General features: G+C 38.5%; 1 protein-coding gene across 7 annotated transcripts in view; it reads left to right on the forward strand.

Moving 5' to 3' along the window:
* The window catches only part of fnbp1b (formin binding protein 1b), a gene marked incomplete at its 3' end in the record, with an annotated part of 54,236 nt that overhangs the window by 12,460 nt on the left and 15,674 nt on the right, over positions 1-26,102 (forward strand). For 6 of the 7 annotated variants that reach the window (XM_079256457.1, XM_079256453.1, XM_079256455.1 and 3 more), the window contains exons 2-8: positions 4,346-4,461; positions 10,160-10,216; positions 10,337-10,484; positions 16,175-16,237; positions 18,108-18,212; positions 22,263-22,391; positions 22,969-23,115. In XM_079256457.1, the coding sequence (XP_079112583.1) occupies positions 4,346-4,461; positions 10,160-10,216; positions 10,337-10,484; positions 16,175-16,237; positions 18,108-18,212; positions 22,263-22,391; positions 22,969-23,115 (765 nt within the window). Of the gene's footprint in view, positions 1-2,590; positions 2,727-4,345; positions 4,462-10,159; positions 10,217-10,336; positions 10,485-16,174; positions 16,238-18,107; positions 18,213-22,262; positions 22,392-22,968; positions 23,116-26,102 lie in introns of those variants that run through there. The other variant, XM_079256454.1, reaches the window with a different exon arrangement.

The raw sequence follows: 26,102 nt of genomic DNA on the forward strand, positions 1-26,102 counted from the left end.
CCCATGAGCTGAACTTTATAATCCTAAAAGAACATTACAGGACTAAATTTATCATTCTCTACCGCCTCTCTTGGTAGGAAAGGAAATTAAAAATTTATCAGTAAAGTGTTCCTTGACTCTGTGTTGAAGGGGACGATGCCATCATACTGTCATTATGTTTGTGATTCAGAGATTTAGACTGAGTTGGTTTCTCAATAAAGTGCATTAGTTCAGATTAACTGGCAGTCTGTTACATTAACCTGCACCATAATCCCCCTCACTGCTTAGGATGGGCTTTACAGGTCAGGAGGCTGATCCTTAAACAAGCATGTATTTGTTTTCTTATAGTCCATATGCAACCTACATATATTTAGCAACTGCTTAGTGTCTCCTTTGTTCCCGGTTTGAACCTGTTTCCCATTTCCCAGTTAATAAGAAATATTTAGCCACACAGTTCTATTTATTTTCTGTTATGTACTTCAACAATAGCACATGTATAACAGGGAGTGGGACTGCAGCCTGAAATAACAAGCAGAGTGAGCCTGTTTCATGTCCTAAAGGGATCCCCCACATATCCCCTCCTAGAGGAACAAAGTCAGGTGTCAGAGGCTGCAGATGAAAGAGAGGAAGAAAGTCAAGGTCAGGACAATGAGTTATTAGTCTTTCGTACGAAGCTGTAGGAGGATTTATGCAGGTTGGACTGTAAGGATGCTATCTTTTCAGCCAGTTGTAACTGAGTTAACTGACTGTGTAGTTTGTTTGCAGGAGGTACAAACACATTATGGGTAAGAGAGAAGAAGCATTTACATTTTTGTATGTGCCAAATATTTTTTCCACATTCATCATCGGCACATTGCTGATTTATGGTTTCCACTGGTTTGTGCAAAAAAAATAAATGGACAATGATTTTTTTTTTTTATCTTTGTCTTTGGTCTAAATGTAACAGTTCACATATAAATGTGAACTTTTCAAATGTGAACTGAAAATGGGGAATTTTGAGTTTATTTTCCAATGACAGTCACAGGCTGCACATAATGAGTGTGGATTACACAGACCAGACATAACATTATCACCTTCCACCTCCTGTGCCAACAGAGCTCACACCAGTTAGGGTGTGGACAACAAAGAACATTTGAGGGTTGTCCTGTAGTGCTGATACCAGGATATTGTGGGTTGCGCAGCCTTCCTTCCCCACAGATGCCATCACAACTGATCAGATTAGTATCTGGGAAGTTTGGTGTCCAGGTGAACACATGTCACACGGTATGTTCTTTCAGCATTTCCTGAGCGGTTTTTACAGCCTCCCCACAGCAGTGCTGCTGAGGGGCTGTTACCTTAGTAAACTTAAATTACCACATGGGGGTGTGACGGGTTTGCAAAAGGTTTAAAGAGGCAGCAAAGTAACAACATAATAACATTACATTGAAAGAAGAAGAGCAGTGTTATTAAAATTTAAATAAATCAATAATCCAGTCATGACTTGCACTGATGTCTGGTTGAACTTACTTTGTCCAGTAATGCATTATCTGTGTATATCCCATCTGACTGTTGTAGCTTTAGCATTTTCTGGTGATGAATTTGCCGTTTACTTGTTTGCAACAAAAACGTATTCATCTTTGGGTGAAAAAAATACAAAATTCTCCATTAATCAACCCAAATTTGTTTTTATTTGGTGCACATTTAGTAAAAAAATAAATTATCTAATTTAATTTCTGAAGATAGCCATGCCCCTCCAAAACCCCAGCCGCTTGCTCTCAACATTCCCGTGTGCTTTCTCCTGCTTTGCTTATAGATCCTTGTCATTGGATCTGCTCTGTATGGTCAGAAAAATGCATTTTGTATGGGGTTAAATACTTTAGTAGCTTAGATGGAAACATGTTGATGGGATAATGTGGCACATTATAAGAGTGTGTCAGGCTCACTTCTCAGTGTGTTGTTTTCTTTGATACTTCCCTCCTTCTAATTCATTATTTATTCATCTGCCATTTCTCCTACATCTTGAAAATTGCTTTGTTGATGGCTTTTCCATTTCACTTCAGCACATTTCTCTTCCGCCCCAGCAGATTCATCATATTACACTAACTTTTCTTGGCATAATTTATAAGCTTTATACCACTGATTTGCTACATTTACTGCATATTTTGTTAGACTTGTATACATTGTGCAGGTTTTCAAAATTTATAAAGCTCAAGCAGCATGGTCTAGCAGCCCCCTCCCATATAATCCCCTCTCATATAATCCCGCCTCTTCTATCATTCCCATTCCTTTCAAGCCCCCTCCCTTTGTTTTTCTGCTCTCTCACTGTCCTCCTCTCCTATCCCACTTATTCCACCTTACGCCTGATGGAGCATTAAGCCTGAATGCCGTGAGCAGCCGTGGCCTCATACTCAGAGTGTGTTGTTGAGTGAGCCAGTGCTGCAGCAGTTTCCTCCCCTGCTTTTGGATTCTCACTCCTTCCGGAAAATCAGGAATTACTTGCTACGTCTGGGCAGTTTCTTTTTGTTTTTATGTGGGAGTGGGGTCAGTGGATATTGCTTCTCAACCCAGGCACCACTCTTTCTGATCTGCACGCTTGTTTCACTCTGGATACCTAGACAAAGCTTTCGCGGATGACCCCCTCCGACCTAGCCTCAGCGTTCCTTTGGATGGTGGCGAGTTGAATGGACATTTTCCGGATTTGGATGTTTCAAAGGGTACACTTTTCACGTTGAGAGACAGTGGATAAGATGGTGCCCCTGCAGAAAAGGGTAATCTGAGACATGTGTGTGGAGGAGGAGAGGAAGGTTTTATGTGCATGATGTAGCTGTAGTGATGAATGTGTTGCTTGTTGTCTTTATTTCTTCTGAATGGTTGCTGTAAGGTTATGATGAATTGTATATGATTTCATCAACTGGCCCTTAAATCTGAGAGTGGGCATGCTCATAGGGATTAAAAAAAAAGAGTAGAAAAGCAGTAGTTGGTTTTTGAATGTAGAGAAACTCAGGGGGCTTAACAATGATGAGTGATGAAGTGGAGGACTTGCCTCATTATTGCTATGAAATGTCTAATTGCTTGGTTTTATCTGGTCATTCTTCTGCTGAGTGGGTTGTTGATGAGTGATTTCTCATTGAAACTGACTAACAATGCAGACTGGAAAGTCCCCGTCATTCAGAACACACTCTATTGTTTTTCTTGAGCACTTCAATTGGGAGCCATTTAATTTGTGATTACCACTTTCCAAGATGTACAACAGATTTAATGCATTGTAATCTTACTTCCACAAAAGAGCAAAACTACAAATATATATTTTTTCTACCATAAACTAAATGTAGCTTAAAAAGATTAAAAGTACGTCAAATTGCTATTCATTTCTGGAGGCTGCAATACATCCTTTTGAAGCAGCGTTTCTCCACCACAACCGCTTCCTGTGTCTCGTACCACAAAGCTCTTAGTGCATCACATACGCTTCATAGTCTGCTCAGAAAATCTGAAACATTCCTTTTGTGCTGACACCTGCTTAGTGTGTTTTCTGCAAGTACTGTTATTTGGACTCAAGAAGAGACTCCAGACATGGTGGAGGAAAGGATGGGGGACTGTTGGAGCTACACCAAGGTTGTTTTTGTTCCATTTGTTTTGGTTCAGCTTTAGGATCTGTTTCACTGTAAAGAGATAGCTTTTAAAGTAGCCATAAGATTGTGTGCAAATTTTCAATCTGGCATGTGAATGTCTGTGTGTTAATTGATATCCCATACGAAATAGTCTCTTTTCCAAACTGATGAATTTCACAGCATGACCTCAGCCAACTTGAGGCTCATATTTTCCCTACAAGTCATGAGCAAATTATGAATAATAACTTCAGCCTGAACAGCTGTATTTGGTTATCAGTGCTGCAGTCTGCTAATGTATGTTATTGCTATGTTACTCACTCTACGTAAAAGACCTCACATTGAAATCCTATTTTTTTTTGTGACCAAACTAGCTGGTGACACGACTAGCACACAAAGATTACGTAACAGGAGACTTGTGTCAGTCATCTTCCAGATGCTCAATCTTTGAAGGGCTAATACACTCAGCAGGTGCTTTTGTGTGAATATACCATGTTAAAAGTAGATTTGGATGAGGGGAGATTGATTATAACTCTCCACAAAAGTGAGGTACCAGGGTGAGTAAAAGGAACCTACTTAGCCTGTGAGCACCGAGTGTCTGTATAAACTGCTAAGTATAATGATGACGAGTTATTGTTACTAAAGAAAACATGTGTCTTTGTGTCCTAAAGCACATGTACTTTGGAGTCTAATTCTTTCATTTTCCAGTGTTTTAAATAGTAACATATTGCTTGAATGAGTCTTTGAATGAGTTAATCACCGTGTCCTTTTGTCCTCTACAGGATCAGTTCGACAACTTAGAGAAGCACACACAGTGGGGTATCGAATTCGTGGAAAAGTACACCAAATTTGTGAAGGAGCGATCGGAGATCGAAACCAACTATGCAAAGCAAATTAGGTAAGTAGTCAAGTTGACTATGTTTCTTTTTTTTGGAGTTGCAGCTATTAAATTAATTTATAGAGTTTTCACTTTGTGTAGATAAAATTAAAACAAAAAAGAAGAAGCCATTATTCAAGATTTGACCCACTTTAAACAAGCCTTGAAACAAGCAACTAAATCCTAAAGAGCTCTTTATGCAGCTCAACTCGAGCTCTGATCCCTTTAAAGGAGGGGGCCAAAAAGAAAGATTTACATGGCATGCAGGATGTTAAATAAATAATTAATAAGGATACACTGATCCAATTCTGAATTCTGTCAGATCTCTTTCCCCTTTACATTATTAGGGTTATATCTCTCCCAGAAAATGCAATATGCTACATGTCTAGATACACGAGGTACAACACAGCTCATAGATATAAATGGCAGTGTTAAACTGTTACCTGTACCTCCTTTACATTTGATTTAACAAGTTCTCACCTGTATGTGTCAATTAATAATTAACTAACTAGACAGGTGTGAGACAAGGGAATTACTGCATTCTTGTTACTTGCTTTTAGCAGTTCTTGATTGATTTCTCTGTTTATTTTGATAAACAAACCTAGCATCTATGACATCATTGACCACAGGCTTATTTGTACTTAGCATATACTGAGCATCCAGACACACCATGATGTCTCACCAGATAAAGGTTCAGATGTGTTGCGCTAATTCGATACTTAATCCATGCTTGGTAAACTTTTGTCCAATGTCCCTTCCTTTCTGCAAAATCCAAATAAGATTCAGGTGTTTGATGTGGTGTTGCAAGCCTTGTCATGTGTTGTCATTAGATATGGTTTGTGTTTACCTTGCAAGTAATTGCAGGATGCCGGGCTTCCAGTTGGTGGGCTAGAATGTTTAAATGGTTTACATACTCCTCTCACTTGGTGGGTGTAAATGTTTTGCACCATTTCTGACAATGATTTTAACGATTCCTGATTTTAATGTGTAGAATTTGGCCATTGACTAGTGAATGACACTTTTTATTATACTTATGATGTAAAAATATGATTGTATGTTTAAAGGTAATGTGGAATTTAATTCAGATTTGTTAACTTACTTATTTAGCTCACTGTTATTTTAATTATTGTACAATTCTATTATTACTCTTCTTGGATCTATGTAGGTTCACATGAGACTGAGGTAAAACACAGAGTGCACTGAGGGATATATTTCTGTTTTCATATTTGTATTCACATTACACATGATTACATTAGAAGTAGCAAAATAATACAATCACACTAACATTAGCTACCATAGTCACCGAGCAGACTGGGGTCAAATCATCTCTGCATCAGTTTTAATTACGTAGCTATCCCTAAATTTGGAGCACATGCATAAATGGACACTGCAGAGATGTTTACGCTCTGTGGGCTGTGGTTTGTTTAAAAATGTCTGTGTGCGTTGTTAACAATAAAAATAAAATAAAAAGGTTCTAGAAAAGACTGAAATATCCCTAAAATAGAAACAAATGTGCTCTGTTGGTGGTGATGTAGCTCAGAAAGTGTTCCTCTTAGGCATTTGCACATGTTAAAGCAGTGCGTTTGCATTTGTTTTCAGGATTTGTGTGCAGTATCATGTGCAAGTTTTTACTTTTGTGTTTGAGAGAGAAAAAGACATGTCACATTAATGTGCTGCCTGCGTTAGCTGTGCTTTAGCCAAATACAGTAAATTGATTGAACATGTTATAATGATGCGTTTTGGTGCTTTTAGGTTCTTTTGATGCTGCTAGCTAGTGAGACACACTGGTGTTGTTCACTTACAGTAACCTCTGATCCCAGAGTGCCTCACAGCCTCCAAGAGCGGTTTCATCTCTACAGGCATATATATGACCCATAGATCATCTGCAGCTTGTAGTTTACTCTCTGTTCGGTGGTGTTGTGCAGTACAACATAACTGTCATCGCTTTGGCATATGGGCATAATGAAAGAAGCTCTTTTCCAGACATATTAGCTTCTAGAAAAAGATCACTAAAAAAGTCAAATTAGTTGTCTGTGTTCGGTTGTCTTTATGCCATTCTTAGACCAGAACAAGCCTTGTCTGTGTGTCTTTACCTGAAAAAGGCAGGGATAATAAAAATGCAATTATATGGAGACTACATTTAATAAAGTAATTTTGCAACGGCAACCTTGTATAGTAATTTATTTATGATTATTAAAAACACAAGACAATGGTCTCTTGATCCTTACATGGATCAATAATATTTGTCTTTGATATAAATCAAAGCAGGAAAGGAGAACAGCATCAGAACCTGGTAACAGTGATTGAATAGGTTGGTCTAAAATCTAAGCTATCAAAACATCCCCAAAATTACAATCATTATTTATATTTGTTGTAATGCACGAGCTTACTGGCTGGCAGGTTTAAAGCCAAACATACAACCAGGAGAGGATGTCGTCTCCTCTCTCAGTCCTTATTTTGTCTGGAAGAGTCGCTCTGTCTGCCTCTTTCTCGTTCTCCTGCATGCAAGCTGTTTGTAGCTCTGTTGTTGGCTTGAGCTTCAGGCAAGAGGAAGTCAGGTTGTGAGGGGGTTGGGGGGTTGGGGGGGGGGGGGGGGGGGGGGGGGGGGGGCTTGTGTTTCCATAGAGACTACAAGGTATCAGCATTATCAACCTCAGGTCTGACCTAGATTTATTTTATTCATCCAACCACAAGTGTTGGCCCCGCCCCCTCCATTTTTCCCTGCACATACTGTATTTTAGTACAGTCACTGACTTTCAAAGGCAGCGATGGGAGCATAAGCATTCATGTTCTGAGAGGATGCATCTCTTAGGGCCTCCTGCTGCTCAGCTGGCACAGTAGGAGACAGTCCCCCCTCTAAAAAGAAAAATCCGCAGTCTTCATCTCTAAAGAGGATAGCCAATATGGGTAATGCCATAAGTATTGACCCCAACCCCCAATTTCAAAGTGACTAGCCAATAACATTCCGGTATTTATGTAAAAAAACACCCTCGAACAGATCCTCTGCAAACCATAATGCGACTCTTCATGAGAATTAAATCAGCATGAGATGATAAGACTTGTTCTCTGTTTAAATGTATGCTTTAACCTTGTAATCCTTTACCTGCTAACCTTTCACACAGACCTGTCTGTAACAGAGAGAGTGACACATTTATCTATTTATACTGCTTTATAACCAGGTTAAAGTAACATGAGTCTAAACCGATGATGACCCTTTCCCCCAAAATTTACATTTCATATTGAAAACAGATATATATATATATATATATATATATATATATATATATATATATATATATATATATATATATATATATATATATATATATATATATGTATATGTATATGTATATATATGTTAATATTGAGTTCTGCTAGCTATTTCAGGTTGGCCTTTATGCAGCCTTATGCTCCACAGATGGTGCAGATGTTTTCAGTCTGTGTGCTTAAACTAAGGACTTGCGATCCAACTGGCCCCTTTATTTGGAAGATGCACTCATAAACTCATATTTGCACATGGACTTGCTTGACAAAAGAAGCTAAAATAAGGAGATTTGGATGCACACACACACAAACGCCTAAGTTACAGTTTTTCAAAGCTGTCAACACACTGCCTCTCTGTTGGGGTGCTTCTTTGCCATACCTTTGTACTAATTATCCTTTATAAGTAATCAACTTAGCTCATTAGATCAGGTTTAATCTATCAGCCACACTCATACTAAAAGAAACACATGGCTCCTAGATCTAATAAACTAATGGAACTGGGGCTTTGATCTTGTTCACTTGTCTCATCTGTGTTGTTGGGCAGATTTGGCCATCTTAGATGTGAAATGTCTCTTCACAGCAAACTTTTAGAGACATCACAGTAGAATAATAATAACAGTGGAACTGCAGCTGTGTACACTGTGGTTTTGCCCCAACTGAGTCACTGGTTTAGCTTGCTGGGACAACATCAGAAGTTTAGTTGAAAAAGGAGGAATCCTAATTCGGTTTCTTTCATTTGGAAGTGTTAAAAAAACAGGTATACATTTCGCGCCATTGTAGACCGAGTGATTTGTCAGATCAATAAAGAAAACGGCCAGTAGAACTGGGTCAGTTATAGCAAACCAAGTATTGATCCAGTAATTGGAATACAATTCCAAACTAACTTTTACAAAACTGTACGAAATAGTCAAAATACATCACTAACTGTGTCTCATCTGCGGCTTTAACTCCACTTTGCACCCTTTCTGTAACCATACCAACCACACACCGCACTAATCCAAGAATAATCCTCTTCTCTGCATTGGTGTAAACATGCACAATGTCTCAGTCTAGTCATTGCAGGGCAGTGCATTAATGCTTCCTCCTCCCCCAAACTCCAGTCTAGGATAATCCATAATAAATTTGAAATATAGTTATGATAACAAAAGAGAAACTCTAGGTGTAAATGACTGTGTGCTTGTATGTGCGTACATTTTCTACCAATCACTATCCAGCAAAAATAAAACAAATTGTATCATATGCAAAAAGCATTCATTTAATCCCTTTTGGTTCTATCAAGCAGCTACCTTAATTTTGACAACTTTGTTCAATGTAATGAGCGATAGCAGGAAGAATAAAGTCAGGCACATGTCATCTGGCTGTGGATGAATGAATGGGTGAATGGGAACTCGTGCTATAATTAGAGATGGGTTGGGAAGGACAAGGGAGCGAGATACACAGATAGATCTGCCTAGCAACAGTCCAAACACCACCGGGGAGTTGAAGCGTGGGGGATGTTGGCAGAGAGCTGGATGGAGAGCTCTGGAGTCCTACGATACATGTAATTTTTAAACACATGCATTATTTATTTAAGTAGGAGTTAAGAATCCTCTGACATGTACATGCCAGAGCATTTGCAATCTATCGGGTAATAAAATGTTCGCCTGCCTGTGATAAGCTTTTGTACAAGCAGTTTACACTGACATTGTCAACACTTTGGAGGGATTATTTTAATAATCTGAAAGTGTAAATTTGTTGTTTATCAATGCAGTGGAGTGGTTTTCCATGTATTTGTTAACATGTAGATGGCTTTTTCTCGATTGTGTTTGTTTGTTCGTTTCACTTGGTTCATTTTTAACTTGAGAGTGGTGCTTTTTAATTGAACAAAAGATCCTAAAGGTATCAGGACACTATGTGCACCTAAAACCCTCAGAGCATAGTGTACAGCATTATGTTTGCCTACAGACCATTTGGGTGATGAGTGGCTCACCTTATCTGACTGAAAGATGTGATGTATTCCAGCCTCCACCACATCATGTTGCAGGGTTAGCAGAGGGATATTGAAAGACTAATCCAAACAGCTCATTCACCACAGATGGCACAGTGACATATTTCTTTTATCTGTGCACTGCTCTGTTTACTGTGCATCCCTGTTTTGCCACTCTCATCTTGTGCCACTGACATACAGCCAGAGTCAAAACAAGGGCAATATCAGCTTTAGAAAAGTATGCTTGTTTCTGGTGACTTGTTCTGCATGGATCTTTCTAGGGTAATGATTTAAGGCATGAAGCGATGAGAGGGGGGTGTAGTTGCAGAAGCAGAAAGCACTCTGCAGAATTGAATGTTGTACTGGAGGATGCTTTGGCAGGTCCATAAGGGCGGTGTCAAGGAAATATTACGGGAAGTCTGCAGATTGGTTTCTTTGTTACGATACCGTAATAAATGTCTGATGAAGCTAAACTCTTTGTCTTTGCAGGAATCTATCAAAGAAATATCAACCCAAGAAGAACTCACGAGAAGAGGAAGAGAGCAAGTAAGTTAAAGGAGTCCATAACAGAGTTAGATGTGGGTGAATGATACCACTGTGATTTTCATTGAGAGGATTTTGAGATGTTTTACCATTGTTCTGATTTCTCTTCCTGTCTCTGAACAGATACACCTTCTGTCAAGCCTTCCTGATGACCCTTAATGAGTTGAATGACTATGCTGGTCAACACGAGGTTATAGCAGAAAACTTGACATCTCAAATCATAGCAGAGCTAACGCGCTATCTGACGGAGCTCAAGGCTGAGAGAAAATCGGTGAGGCGTTTTGAAAATTTGGAGCCATTTCTCTTTGAAATGCTTGATTTGTGCTTCTGCATCCGAATCCCGCCTTTGTCGTTGTCTCATTCTTCACATCACAGTGAAATCAAATACATTTTGTGAATTTATAGAAACAGATTGGCCTACAAGAAGTGAAGTAGCCCTTTAAACCTGCACACTCACACCTCCGTGAACTGAGGTCACCGCTGAGTAAATATAGATAAACCCAAAGGGTTTACCAGAAGTGAAGAACGTGACTTCCTGAGTCTTTTTTTTATGGAGCTCAGTCACAGTCTATAACATACAGCATTTCCTCCACCTCTCACAGCAACTTAAGAATTAACTGTTTTTCCTCATTGACTTTATAAAGTGATTTATAACACTAGTCGACCTGCATGATGCGTAGATAACAGCATAATTAAATGAGTTGAGCAGGAAAAGCAGAGAAGAAGTCACCCAGATGGAAAAAGTATGTTTTGAAAAATATGTCATGAGCTGTTTGGCCTCAGAAGCCCAGCTGAGGGAACTGAAGTGGAAAACCAAGAGTGCGTGTTCATTTGCACAAGTGATGACATCAGAGCTGCTGCCTTTACTCTTCCTTTGAAAGTGGACGATTTGGCTTTTCAAAGATCTGGGCTTAAAATAAAGTGGTTACCAGATCTTAAAACAGCAGAATCATCCACTGATACCAGAACTTTCTAGCCCTTTTTTTTTGCTGTGGTTTAGCCGGGCTTGGATTAGCATAGCAGTGCTCTCTTACTGTGATCACATTTGTGTCTTTTCATTGAGGGACTTTGGACGTAATTTTTTCTGTGCTCGAGCTGCAGGATGTCGCTTTGACACCTCTCTTCCTTCTTGCTTCCTCTTCTGCTCCTTTTTTTTCTTTAAATATTCATTTTCCCCACTCTGGCCCCTCAGTCCTTCTTTACTTCCCTTCATAGCTTTAACACTCCATGCTTTCTTGGAGCTGAAATTGCTGATAGCCTATCATGTGTCTTTACCAAAGAAGCCCTCTGCTGTGTTGATTTAGTTATCCAGTCATAGGGTTGTGATGGTGGGGGCAGGGATCTCTTTTCTGAACAGAGGAATATTTGATCTAAATACATGGAACTAGTAGTTTTGGTGTCATATACAGAGCAGTGTACTTACAGGGAAAATGTAGTCTAGACATTCAGACACATTGAGGGAACTGATGAATAGCGTCCCATTGAAAAGGCTTTGGAAAATAGCAAGAACAAGGTCTCAGTTGGTTATAGAAACAATTAAAGCGCGATGGATGTTATTGTACATGCTTCCATGGCTCTCAACCAAAGGTTTCAGTGATATTTTGAATGGTGGTTGTGAAACAGAAATGCTCATGACCTCAGCTTCCTTTCACTTATTTCCCTGTTTTTCTCTCACATTTACATACCGATCTGGCTGCTATGACATGATGATTTGCGTGCATGTCAGGCAAAGTTGTTCAGGCAGATCCAGACAGTGGGATTAGAGGAGGGCCAAAGGCCTGCCTCTCCTGGGTTTACAGGGAGCTTATTAGACAGCTAAAACACCACAAACCCAGAAGGAGAAATAATAGTTCATTACTTTCTCATGTTGGGTTGTTTTGAAAGTGTTCCTAACGCTTTCTCTTGGCTCAGCTCATTGTGGGGCAGGATTGGTGAGGTGGGGTGAAGAAGGGGAGATATGATTTCTTAACAGAGTTAAAAGAGCAGATATGTGTAAGATGACGAGAATTAAGATGTTAGATAAATATACTTACTCATTATATACACTTTGTAAAATAAAAACATCAAGAAACATAAAAAATTACCTCTATTTTGCAATGCACTGTTTCATGCCTGATAGTATAATATGTGATGTTGCAGACACATCAGGGTTAATATGGGATGAAGGGCCTAAGTCTCACTGGAGTGTGTTTGTGCTGAGGAATCATATTAAGGTGTTCCGTCAGCATGCCTCTGTCCTCATAAGGGCTTAGTTGTCCTCTCTGAGGGGGAACGATAAAGACACGATAAAGACCTTTAAACACCCTGCATGGCCTTAAAGACCATCACAACTCAGTGGTTATCACTTTAAAGTCCCCATGCTGCATTTCCTGTTTGTATGTGTTATTTTCAGGTTGATTCTGTGCATTCTCTTCCCACTAACATCCTCATCACTGCGCATTTTTATACCTTTTGGTGTTGGGGGAGGTTTTTAAGGTGACATGTTCAGCTATTTAGAGAAAAATTCAAATAATATATCTTCCACAGTGACAGACAAGAAAAATTGTTGGTGCATTACATGAAAATTTAGCAGAAACTCTAATGCACAGTATAAAGTATTAAACTGGGTTTGGTGGAGAATGCTGTTTTTATTTTCTCTTTAAGGCAAAGGCGAGCCGTGCAGTTGTTTGTGCGGTCACTGCACAAATAATGTGTTACTTCAGAGAAAACTGATAAAAAAAAGGGGAGGAGGTGGAGAAATGATTGTTTTATCTCAACACTGTGACTGCTTGTACATCTCAAACACAACTTTGCAGCACTGCTCAGGTTTAACAGTCGCATTAACACTCAGATTTTATCAATGAAAAATTAAAACATCAGTCAGAGATTAAGTATTTAGTCATACATGAACACATCTTAACATAAAAAAGCTAAAACAGACAGCAGAAGGTGTTTTTTTGTTTTTTGTTGACTTCTGTTTCTTTACTTTGCTCAAAGTATGTTAAACAGCTTGTAGATCTTTAAGCCGTAGACAGATTCCTCCTTTAATGGATGTGGCAGCTTGTAAGTGCACTTGATCTTTATTAAACCTGGAAAAGAACACCTGAAAATAAATACGAGAGAACAAATACCAGAGTCACTTTGGTGTAGAAATAGGACAGAATGTTGCACTACAAAAACTCTACCCATTATCAGATCTGGGACATTTCTTTTTCTTGCTATGTGTGTTACTGTTTCAGAGTAGCTGGAGGGAATCTGTTGGTCAGTGTTGCACTATGAAGAATACTTTGTCTGTGGAAATTGCATTGGTTAAAACAAAAAAATGGGTCATTTTCTTTTCTTTGTTTACAAGCAAATGTTAAGTCTGTTAGATCTAATATTTCTCTTTGGTTAACGTGAATGTGGTGACACCGCCAAAGCTTGGAGATGAGAATTTGACTTAATGTTTCAAGCGGTGAGGGTGGCAGGTTCAGGTCAATAGCCTGTTGTGTTGCTGCTGCTGTTGTCAGATGTTTCTGACTGTGCCAGAAGTCACATGCTGTTACTAACTGGAAATAAGTGGAGGGAAGATGGCACATGCCTTCATAAATATGTCTGAAAATATAAAGATGGAGAAGCCAACACGTCAGAACGTCGGCATAACTGGCTTCTCCATTTACAGAATACCTGCATCACACATGTGCATCATGTTTGAAAGTGAATTAGCACATATGCCTTGGTTTGGTTTTGTTCATATTGTGTTCATTCTGTGTAAATTTGACCGGAGCAATGTAATCATCGTTTGTTTATCATCCTTGTGATGAATGTTTAGTTAAGCAAGACGAGATGCTGGATAGATCTCTGAAATGCCGTTATGGAGACAAATATTTAGCTGAACGAAAGCTTCACAGCAACGGTGATGAAGCCCGTCTGTGCCGTGTTTCTGCTATAGCCACGTTAAGGTTCCAGGGCTTCAACAGCTTCACAATCCCCCTGTTTCTTTTAGAGATTAAATACTTCCTCTGAAACACTGGAATGCTTCCTTATTTTATTAAACTTCCCTTTAAACTTTGGAAAGTGAGAAGCATGAGCGTAAGCGGTAAACCATTTCTGACAAACCACTCTCATATCCAGCATTCATAAGAGAAGATGAGCATTTTGCATCTGCCATCTCCACATCTCCTGTTTGGTGTAAAAGTACTGACTTCCTCATGCCCCAAGCGTTAAAATAGCAGAGGAACACAAGCCAAAGGCTTCTGTTCTTTCTAACGACCTGAGTATGTTAATGAATAGCAGCATCGATATGCAGCTCAGCTCCTGATTTCCGACTCTGCAGTCTGTGTAACCAGGGGATACCTCATTCATAGTCTAGTCTGGGATTTTTTTTTCATTTCAAATGGGTTCTTTTTTATTCTTTGGCAGAAAAAACTCTGCTGAAGGCAAAAGGATTTGTATGCATTAGAGGAAATCGCTATCTAATTTAAAAACAACAAAGTTTTAGATTTGTTCCTGCGTGTCTGGTGGTCGACACAGAGAGCTGTAAAGATCCGTGCTATGTCTGTTAGCTAAATGCACCTTCATTGGTTGAGCGAGGCCTCGTACAGACTAACAGCATATGTGCTGTGTAAGTTTAGCCCAGCAGCTGCCACTGAGTTCTGTCCAGCATGCCACACTTGGCAGCGTCCAGGTTCACCAAGGCCTGTTCCCCCTCCCTGAACACACTCCATCCAACTTCTCCTGTATGATTGGTCACATCCTTTGTTTACTTGAAGTTTGTGTCATTTCACTTTAAATTATTACCTTTCATTTGCTTCTTATTTTAACTTCCATATCTATAAGCAGAACATTTGCAGAGAATGCCTTCTGCTATACATTTTATATTAAAGTAAACTTAAAATGGATTCATTTACTTGTGGTCCAGCTCTCTACCAAGTGTTATGAAATCAAATAGGATATTATTAATATTATTCCAAATTTTATCTGTAATTAATACAGTTTTTGTCATAGCATAGCTAATCTGTTACATACTAACTTGCATGGGGGAAGCAATACTAAAACAGCTGTCAATTGTTTTACATGTGTTTGGTCACCTGGTGATGGCTTCTAGCATATATCAGGGAAATCACCAAAGTTAATAAAACCCACAGAAGAATAAAAAATGAAGTTGGGGGAACTCCAGTTTTATTAAGTGCTATAAGAGAGGAATTGTGTGAAACTGGCTAGTAGAGCGTTTATGTATTACCTCTGTTTCAATTCTTTTCTTGTTAGCATGTTTTCTTTCAGTTTGAATATTTTGTTGAGATAAAAATAATCACATTTATGTGTCTCACTGGGTTCAAATAATTTTCAATTGAAAGTATGCATGACGTCTCGACAGAGAGCAGCGAGGACAGTTGTTTAGCAGGAAAAACCTTGCTGCTGGCGCCATGCTCTGTACAAACATGTGACTTTGAAACGTTGTGAAAGCACTGTCTGTTCTGCTTCACCACACTGTTACTGGTCCCTCGTTGTGGGTGTTATTTAATTTAGAATATGTTGAACCTTTTTTATTAAGTGGAACTTTTAGTACTATTAATCTGTCATTTTTCTTTATTTTGTTTTTATTTCTGCTCCATATCCATTGAACTGTAGCATACATCCTTAAGGGGAATTTTAATGGACCTGTGGTAAATGTAGGATATGATCTTTAAGACTTAAAGCCATTTTGCTCAAGCCTGAGTAAATCTTCCAACTTCAATCACGCAGTTTTTCAGTGATAATTATTACTAGAGCTGCATAGTGTCTATTTGAATTTGCACTACTTTCTATGTGCACCTTAATACCTTTCTGTCACAGTGTGGGTAATATTCATAGCCGTTAATAGATGAGCCTGTCCTTTTTCACTGCTTCGTTTTTCTAATCACCACTTTGTCAAGGTCAGATTCACCTGCTTTTAGATCCCCTGAGCTTATGAATAAGGTGATCATATTATCTTGTTTTTTTCTTTCTCCTCATCTTGAACAGCATTTCCATGATGGGCGCAAAGCACAGCAGCACATTGAAACCTCGTGGAAACAGCTGGAAGCGGTAAGTGACCCTATTAATGTGGAAATCCACATTGGTTTTTTATTCTTTTAAGAAAACCCTGAAAAATACTTTGATTTGTGCTTTTTTGTTTCTTTTTTTAAAAAAACAAAAACAAATTAGAAGTTAGAAATAAAGCTGTATATGATGGAAAAAATCTAACAATATATTTACATTTTATAAAGTTTTTTTAGGCTGAGTACCTTAAAAAATAACCAACAACCTGTCCAGGGTGTGCCGTGATACTTGCTTAGTAGCTGCTGGAACAGGCTCCAGTGATGTCAGTGTCGCTTGCTCAATGTTTTATGGATTGAAATTTGAATGTCAGAAAGAGATGAAAAATTAAGGCTTGGATTAGAGAACAAATTTAGCAAAGATTTCTACAAATGTAGGTATTTCTAAACTGTAAGAACTGAATTCTTGTTAAATAAACTGTATATATATATATATCTATATCTATCTATCTATCTATCTATCTATCTATCTATCTATCTATACATATATATATATATATATATATATATATATATATATATATATATATATATATATATATATATATATATATATATATATATATATACACCTTATGACTGATATAAAGATGCTCTAAATGTGAAGCTATACATGCTCAAAATCACAAAAATGTCACAGGCAGACTGAGGAGATCAAAAGTTGATGTAAAACAGAGAGTTATGTCAGTTTTTGTTGCTCAAGACCCTCACAGATCGTCAAAACCACATGATACAAAAACAGATGCTGCCTCAGATACTCCAATAGAGACTTGTTACACATATTATGAAAAATTGAGGCAGCATAGATGGGAGGTCTCAGTCAAAATGAGTCTGATTGCACAAAGCCCTGAGGGATCTCTTGTTCTCTTTTCATCAGAAATCTCAAACCATGCAATATGGACCATATTTATATCACCCTGCCGACAGCTCAAAGGACGGCTACACTCCAACCAAATTCATAACACACACGTTCACCCGGCTCTTCTTGGTGCATGGTCTATGCCATATTTTTTAGCCAGGGATTTATCTTGTGTCATACACACTGTCCCTGATGACTGCATCTTAGGTAGAGACAGAGCTCAAATCATCAGCTTTCCAGTTTTACGGAGAAGATATAATACAATATAGATTGTTAAAAGTAAGTTTTTACAAATAAATGGGAGTTTATGGAAAGTAGAGTTTGCTTGAGTTCTTTCAAGCTTTGCAGCTTTGACCATTGTTGTGATGAATTAAATGTGAATCAGGATTAAAAGTTGATATTTACAAGCTAAAAGGATGTCCAGGACTTTCTGGCTTTACAAGAGAAACTTCAGTCAAGAAGAAGGAAGAACAAAAAAAGGAAACTTCTTATCTCTGCCTGGCCCCTTTTCACAAGGAAGAGAAATACTGTGAGAGAAATGCACAACTGCCTTGTCCTCCTCAAACTTCTCTGTGCACTCAATGATACCATTGTGTGCTAGGCAGAGCAGAGAGGCATAGTTCAGAGTGCACACTGGCCCAACAAACACTGATTGTTCAGTAAGAGGGGTCCAAGGAGGGTTGTATGAATGCTTGTTTTTCTGTCCACAAATGACCACTATGAATATTTGTTTAATCTGCAGGCTGCAGACTTTAACAGACCATTTGGCTGTTGCAGTGACATAAACTGGCCTCTGCTGCACACAATGCTGAGCCTAAAATATGCATGACGCATATATATGTATATATATTTATATAGCTATAGGTTATGACGTCCGTTTTAATGGCCATTAAAAGGTCACGCTGTGAAGTGTTCTTGCTAATGCTCGTTTCAGGAAATTACTGCAAAGAAATTATTTATGTATTTATGTCACTTTGAATGTGATATTCTCTCATTTCAGAGTAAAAGAAGGTTTGAGAGGGACTGTAAAGAGGCAGACAGAGCAAATCAGTACTTTGAGAAGATGGATGCTGACATTAACGTGACTAAGGCTGACGTGGAAAAGGTATGTGTCATTTCCCGAGCAGCGATCACCAATCACGTGTGCTTGGCCTACACTCTCCATGCTTGACACAGTTGCTTGACCTTCCCTCCACATAGCACTCCTTTTTTTTTTCATTTACATTTTTGCTCCGAGCCCTGACTTTTAATTCTACTGAGCCTAGAAGACAGCAACGACTGAGTGTTCATGTGTGTGATGCCAGAGATGCTGTGTTAAAGCTGGCATTGTCTTGGCAGTACTGCGATCTGCTGCTTGACAAAGCTGCTAGCAGGAGTTCATGCTCATTATAATTGCTGAGCAGCCTACTAACATTCAGCTGTGCTGTACAGGCCTTAGCACTGGAGAGTCTTGCGTGTGACTATATATGATGTGGATTTTTTTCTTAGCAACAATTTAAAATATTTAACTTAACGATCTTATGTGTTGCTTAGAAAATCTACACATGCAGCAATCACCCGATTCTCAAGAATCGTAGACCAGAGCCCCATGGGCCTTCAGCTGATGTCATATCCTGTTGTCAGGACCAATTAAAAGAATGCTCAAAAATCTCAGCCCTTAGCCCACACAGCTCCCACGCCCGCAAGGCATCATGGGTCAGCAGCGCGTGCTCCTGCTGCTTCATCAGCTGCTGGAGCGGAGCTCAGCCTCTGAGTTGTCACAGTTCAGACCCGATTATTATGCAAATATTGACTGGAAGAAAGAGTCTTTCTGCACTCTGGACATACAGCCAAACATCTCCAACAAGCCTTGGCTGGCACTGAACTCAACTGGAAAGATCCAGCACTGCAGTTCAAGAAGCTGGTCTGGAAACAAGGGTTCTGTTGTGTCTGATTAACATCATTCTGTTTACTGATGCATGAAAGACGTTAAGAATTCAGTAAGGGCGCTAACCAGATCCTACAAGTTTTAATTCACATATCATGTCATAAACATTTAGCATCTGACCTACTCATTTAACCATGTCTAAAATATTTTCTAGCTAAAATTCAAAAGATTATATCTATAATTTTGCATGTTCGCATGACAAAATGCATAGACTTATGTCACTGCTAGCACCTTTACAGTAACCCTGTGGTGAGCTCATGCTAAAATACTGTATGTTAAACTAGATTTTCCCTATTTTGTTTAAGAAAATATATTGAAAATAAAACCACTAAACTTAACTTGTATTGCAATTTTTTTACCTTTTCACTTGTCATCACAACACATCCTAATTTTCATCATTCAGCTTTGAGAAGAACATAAAATATGTTTTTTTCTTTTTTATATAGAAGAAAACATTCTTTACTAAAAATTGCATTAAAAACTACACATAACATGGTGACTGGTTACCTGAAGAAGCTTTCTGCTAGCTGACTTCCAAACAGCATTTGAAATGACACAAAGTAATTGCTGCATCATAGTGGTGCATTTTGATTTTAAAATGGTCAACAGCAGTATATACTTTATGTATATTAAGTGTTAATATTGCAGCACTTATAAAAATACCAATGTTAACCTCTTATTCAGGTGTAGTTGCTTGTCATTCAGGGAACGTTTCTGTTTTTTCTTCCTATTAATGAAATAACTGACATCAGCTTTGTTTTTACTATATTTTTATGAGTTTTATTAAATATGTCATAAAAATTAAGCTAAAACAAGAAAACCTTTTTTTGCTGCTCTGTGTGTCTTTACAGCGACGCATTCAATGCATTAGTTAGAGCGCTTAAAAGATTTGTAAAGGGATAAAATGCTACACTGCTTGAATAGTTTATGATGAAATGGAATTACAGTGAAAATCTGTGGTGTATAAGTAGACATGGAATAAATAAATTTGGAAGAAAATGAAAGAAGAAAAAGGGAGACATTCAACATCCAGAAGCTTGTACTGATGATTGTTTTTTACCAGTTTCCAGTATAGTAATAATTATGTTGCTTAACTTTCTCTACAAAACCACTTGTTACTGAAAATAAAAAGGAAACCACTTGTATCTTAGCTAGATATATTTTAACATATTTAGTCCCTGTAGCTGGAACAGAATTCAGGGCTTATAAACAGGATAAAATAGGAACTGGATGGATGGATTGGAAGTTCTACTTGTTGCTTTTTGTCTGAAATATGATGTCTTCCTTAAAAGTAAAAGAGCTGCTGTTTATTGAGCTGAGGTTTTTGTGGTTTTCCGCACAGCTGGAGCAAACCTCTAACTATTCCCTCTGCACCTCTGGCAAACAAATCCCTTAATTTGGGGTTTGGATCTGCAGTCCAGATATCCACAAAGGCTGTGTGGAACCCCCAACCCTCACACACACTGACAGACATGCCTGAGTCATAAAGCATGAGAAACGTTTCGGACTACTTGGCTCTGTTCAGTATCTACTGAGGACATAAAACAGCAGGTTACAATTCAAGTATTTTTAGCTGGGACTATGAATGTGTACCAACTTCCCTTTTTGGGTGATGACACCACCAGTGGTCCAGGAAGTGCTTCTATAGCAACTTCTTGTTTGGCTGCAAACAGCTAACAATACTTTTGTGTGTGTGTGTGTGTGTGTGTTTGTACATTTATTTAATGCTATGCCTTGAAGCGAAGTTTCCATAAGGTAGGTCCAGTATGGAGAGAACCTTTTATTTCTGTGGGAATACACACTGTCTTGACTTGTGTCTCGATACACACGGTCTCCTGTACAGTCTGACACATAGCCCAAAGCAGGTCTGTAAGCACGCCCTGTCCTGTCTGACTGTGATTGGTGGCTTTCTGCGCTGTCTTCTGCTCAACACTTCCCAGCAGAAAGGTTTTTTTTGTTTTTTTTATGTGTGTAAAAATAAATATGCATTAATACATATGAAACACAGAGAAAGGTAGCAGGAATCATGCTGCATATGCACAGAGAGCTGTAACTCAGAGAAAGAGAGGTTATTTCCAGAAGAAGACAACAGGATGCGATTTGGCTGGAGGCACAACAGCTTGTTTCAGAGTTTTGCTACTTGTCATGTTACTATGGCAACTACACGCACCATTATTGTCGCTCAACACCATCAGTGCACTTTGCATGCACCTACACCAGCGAAGCATGCATGCATATAAACAAGCTCACAGCCCGGCACATAAACCACTGGATTTTTACATGTGCGTTGTAGCTTTTTGCTGGATTTCATATTCCTGTTCTCCGTAGCTGTGACTGTCGTTTGCCGCTGGGGTATGATCAGTCATGCCCTTTTATGCAGGAAATAATGCAACTTTGAATCTGAGCTTTTGAATTCTGATGTCTCCTTTTGCTTTATTATGTCTTTACTCACCCACATGTGTGTGAGTATGAGAGAGTGGTGAAACTTGCAACATTTCTCATAAGGTGATCTGTCTAGATTATAGCAGATTATTATGTTACCTTAAATATGTCCCATGGTTAAATTCTTGCCTTTTTTAAAAATGCATTCAACAGACTAAATGCATATGATTATAATTATAGTCGCATGCTGGTAATGTGACTCACTGTGATGGATTACCCAGTGACATCACTGTTGTTGAGTGGACGTGCATTGGCTCTTATGGAAAGAGGAAACAAATATGAGTACTTAGCAGCGCAGACACTAACACGATACACACACACACACACACTCCCCCACGCAGTCTAGCTGAGATAATCTCATCCCCATCTGCTTGCTGTGGGTCTGTAATAGGCTGCTCCTGCTGTGTTTCTGACTGCCTGCTTCCCTTACTTTACACTGAACTCGCTTAAAATAATCAACATTATCAACAGTAGGCATAGACCAGATTGGGCAGGCAGTCAAGATCCAAATCCGTCCATTCTTTTTTATGTTTGTCCTGGGCTACATACGATCTAATGCCAAAGACTGTTGCTGCTTACCCACTGGTGTCTGCACCTGCATTCAAATGCCAGACAGGTCCAGTTCATGTGTGCATGGGTTGACACAAATACTCATGAAGGTTTACATGGTTCTGATATGTGTAAACCATATATCTGTGTTAATCAGATGACACTGAGGTTTAGTGCACAGGACCTATTTTTGACAAATGTGTTTGCGTGTGTGTGGACTTTTTTTTTTTTCTTCAGGCACGACAGCAGTCTCAGATGAGGCAGCAGATGGCTACTGACAGTAAGAAAGATTACGCCTCTTACCTGCAAAAATTCAACCAGGAGCAGAATGATCATTACTACACAATTATTCCCAACATTTTTCAGGTAAATATAGCAGCAAAACTGTTCATGCTTTACTCCTGACTGACCCCCCCTCAGCTGGAATGGTGCATTCATGTGCCATAAGTAATTTTATTTTTAAATTCGGAACTGGTTGACATTAAATAAAAATACATTTACAACCTTCAGGATACACTGGGAGGAAAACAAAATTCTTGTTAACATCATTGTATTTATGTATGAACCATTCTCTATTGCAGGGGTATCAGAAGTCGGTCCTCAAGGGCCGCTGTCCTGCAGGGTTTTGATGTATCCCTGCTCCTAACACACCTGAGTCACATTAAATGGATCCAACAGCATTTGAAGTTTTGACTCATTTATTTGTCAGGTGTGTTGGAGCAGGGATACATGAAAAACCTGCTGGATTGTGGCCCTCTAAGACTGGAGCTGGACACTCCTGTTCTACTCAATTTCATATAGTAATTCATAACTTTTATAATGTTTCTGGCATGCCTGAGCTTTTATCATCAGTATCAAGACATCTCATTTTGACTTTAGGTACATTACATCATTTTTAATATTAAGCACACATGTCAGTATGATTGCAACTGTTTTAATGCAGAAACTTCAGGACATGGAGGAAAAAAGAATTGAGCGACTAGGAGTATGCATGAAGACATTCGCAGAAGTGGACCGGCAAGTGCTTCCCATTGTGGGACAGTGTCTAGACGGCATGACAAAAGCTGCTGAGTCCATTGAGCCCAAAACTGTGAGTATTCAGAGCAATATATCTGTGCACAAACACCACCATATGGGACATATTACTCACTCAAACATTAAGTCTGTCACAACCCACGCATTGTTGCTAAGGCTATCACTGAAGCAGCAAGTGGAATGGGACTCATCTGGGGCTTTTTAGAAGTAAAACAACCCACCAGTGAACAGTCAAAGTGCTGTCGAAGGGCTGTGCTGCAACTGAGCAAAGACAGACTCAGACAGATTCAATTTGTGTGCTGGCCTCCCCTTTATAGTTAGAAAATCAATCACACAAACATACTGTATATCCCCAGAAAACTACTTGCCAGGATCTCTGTTTATATCACATATGATAGTCCTCTCCATAAATGGGCATTTCACAGATTTAACATATTAAGTTCAGTTAATTTGTTATCAGACATACAGCATTATACACTGTCTGTGAAAAGACTTGTACAATATGTTCTGTGGCTTGAGAGGGGATCTTTTAGAGGAGTAAAATATAATAAATGACTTCACAAGGATTATCTCAGTTTAATCTTTAGACATTTTTTACAAAGCTCTCATTAAATATTAGTAGTTTGCGGTCTGAAAGGCCCAGGTATGTACATGGTGTGGAGATCTAATTTAACCAAAGCCATTATAATATTAAATATAGGTTGGAATAAACAGGCCTATACATTTTAAGTTACGATGATTGTCCTTTAAGAAAAAGTCTCTATAGGATAAATAGTGTTATTGTGTGAACTTTATGCAAATCTTCCCAACTCGTTAAACTTCCACATAGGCCAGAATGATATCAAGTAGACTTGATGTGTCTCAAGACATTTTACACAAAGGATGTAAAATATCGCCAACAACAAGCACAAATTTTTAGAGCAGCATTGTAACTGTCTATGTAATTTTCTTTGTAGTTTAGCTTTTCCCTTCACAGCAGACAGATAGCTCTCAGCTCAATCGAGAAAACTCCTGCAAGTATGCACTAGCTGGCTAGCAAGCTAGTTTAAAGAGTTAAAAGATGGAAACTGAAGATGATTTTGTCTGTACAGGTGAACGGTGTAGCACTTTCCAGTGTACCCTCTCTGTCTGCTGGTGGGAGTATAGCTTACTTGTTTGTGCACACTAAAAGCCGTGTATAGCCATGGCATAACGTTTTAAAATATCAACATGCGAATGAGGTAAATAAGATCTGGCTGTTTGGGCTTTATAATAAAAGTTAAAAAAAAAAAGAATTCTAAAGGAAAGCGGACAATAGAATTATTCTGATGTGATCTGATTCAACACAAAAAATGCCTAATTAATAAAATAATAATAATAGATAGTTGAATATAAAACAGCTTAATGAGAAAAGAGATAAGATATTGAGTAATTATTGAAAATAAAATAAACAAACTATAGACTATAAAATAATAGAATGTCCATCCAAGTGTGTTGAAATGAAAAAAAAAAAAGTTTGCTTAAATCTTACTGGTGTCTTTTTATGCATGATAATGTTGAACTCAACATTTACAGTGTTTTGCAGATTTTAATCCATATATTGTCTGTGGGAATAAAGTAAAAAACAAATTGGGATATCACTTAAAAGCCATATCACCCAGCTCTACTCCCACAATTAATCATGTCTTCGTTACATTGTTATAGAGTAGTAAAAGTTCATAGTCAAAATTTTGTCTGTATCATTTCATAAGAAGTAGTGACACAAAAGTTATACTTACCAAAAGAAATGCACTAAAACCCACTAACTTTTACTTATTGAGTGCCATGGGAAAGGCTTATCGTTCATCCCCTTTGCTAATTGACTGTAGTAATGACAGTTTGCAATATTTCCATCTCCAATGATGGATAAAGTGAAAAAAAAAAGCACTTTAAATTTTTAATGACTCCGAACTTTAAGATTAAACAGCATGCACATTTTTCTTTTCAGAAACATGTTTAACATCTGGAGCATATTGAACAGGATCAAATCTATCTAGAAGACAGCTGGGAGCTCACTCCGGCCTGCTGTAAGGGGCTGACATATATGGTCCTGTTAAAAATAATAAACTAGTTTTATTGTCCAAGAAAGTTGTCCTCATCAGAAACTGACCCAACACAGCTTTCCCAGCGTAATCTATCCCTACACATTGCTATAGGTACAACCTATCCCCTGAGAGGTTGTACTGGATAAGCTCTGAATACATTATAACCCCCCAAAGCACTGAGGGTCAACATGCTGCTTCTGGCACTGGGGAAGAATTTCATCAGCATGTTTTACCAGTGTTTAGAACACATTGTAAGCATGCTACATTTGGTGTATAAACAGAAAGAATAAGTAAAACAAAACTCTATCAGTTAGCACCTCTAAACCTTAACAATGCAAATGTTATTTATTGTAAGTCCTTCCCATTTTTCCAGTTTTAGTGCCAAGCTGAGCTAACTGGCTGCTATCACTTCATATTTCATGGGCATTTATGAGACTAATATTGATTAACTCATCTAACAGTTTGCCAGAAAGTGAATGAGGTTATTTCTATAAGGTTAAACTATTTTCTGCTTATTATGGAATTAGAAGGAAGTTTGAGCCTTAATGCTTCCCATAGTTTTCTGTTAAGCAGAGCTTATTATAACATTTCTTCTTTTAGTTGTAATACTCCTCTGGAGCACATATACAGTTGTTGGCTTGCGTTAAATGTTCTTGCTTATTGTTTTTCATTACTTGGATACTGAATTGGGAAGCAGTTTCTGTTCAAAAGAATATGATTGGGAAATATCAAGCTGTCACCTGTTGGTGGCCTATTTCATGACAAAAAACAACCTCCTTCCCCCCAGGATCACATCGTATGTGTGTGTGGTTGTCTGGCTGTGTGCATGGCCCAGCTCCAGGGAGATGACTCCAGTCTGTAGCAGTTCTGCTGAAGTAAACAACGACTGGGGATGACATATCACATGCTTCTTCCTCTGTGCCTTTTCTCATCCCTTATTTTTCTGTCATGTATAGAGAGAACAGAAGGTCTTTAACCC

Source organism: Telmatherina bonti (assembly GCF_933228915.1).
Source record: "Telmatherina bonti genome assembly, chromosome: 17".
In the NCBI taxonomy this organism is placed as follows: Eukaryota; Metazoa; Chordata; class Actinopteri; order Atheriniformes; family Telmatherinidae; genus Telmatherina; species Telmatherina bonti.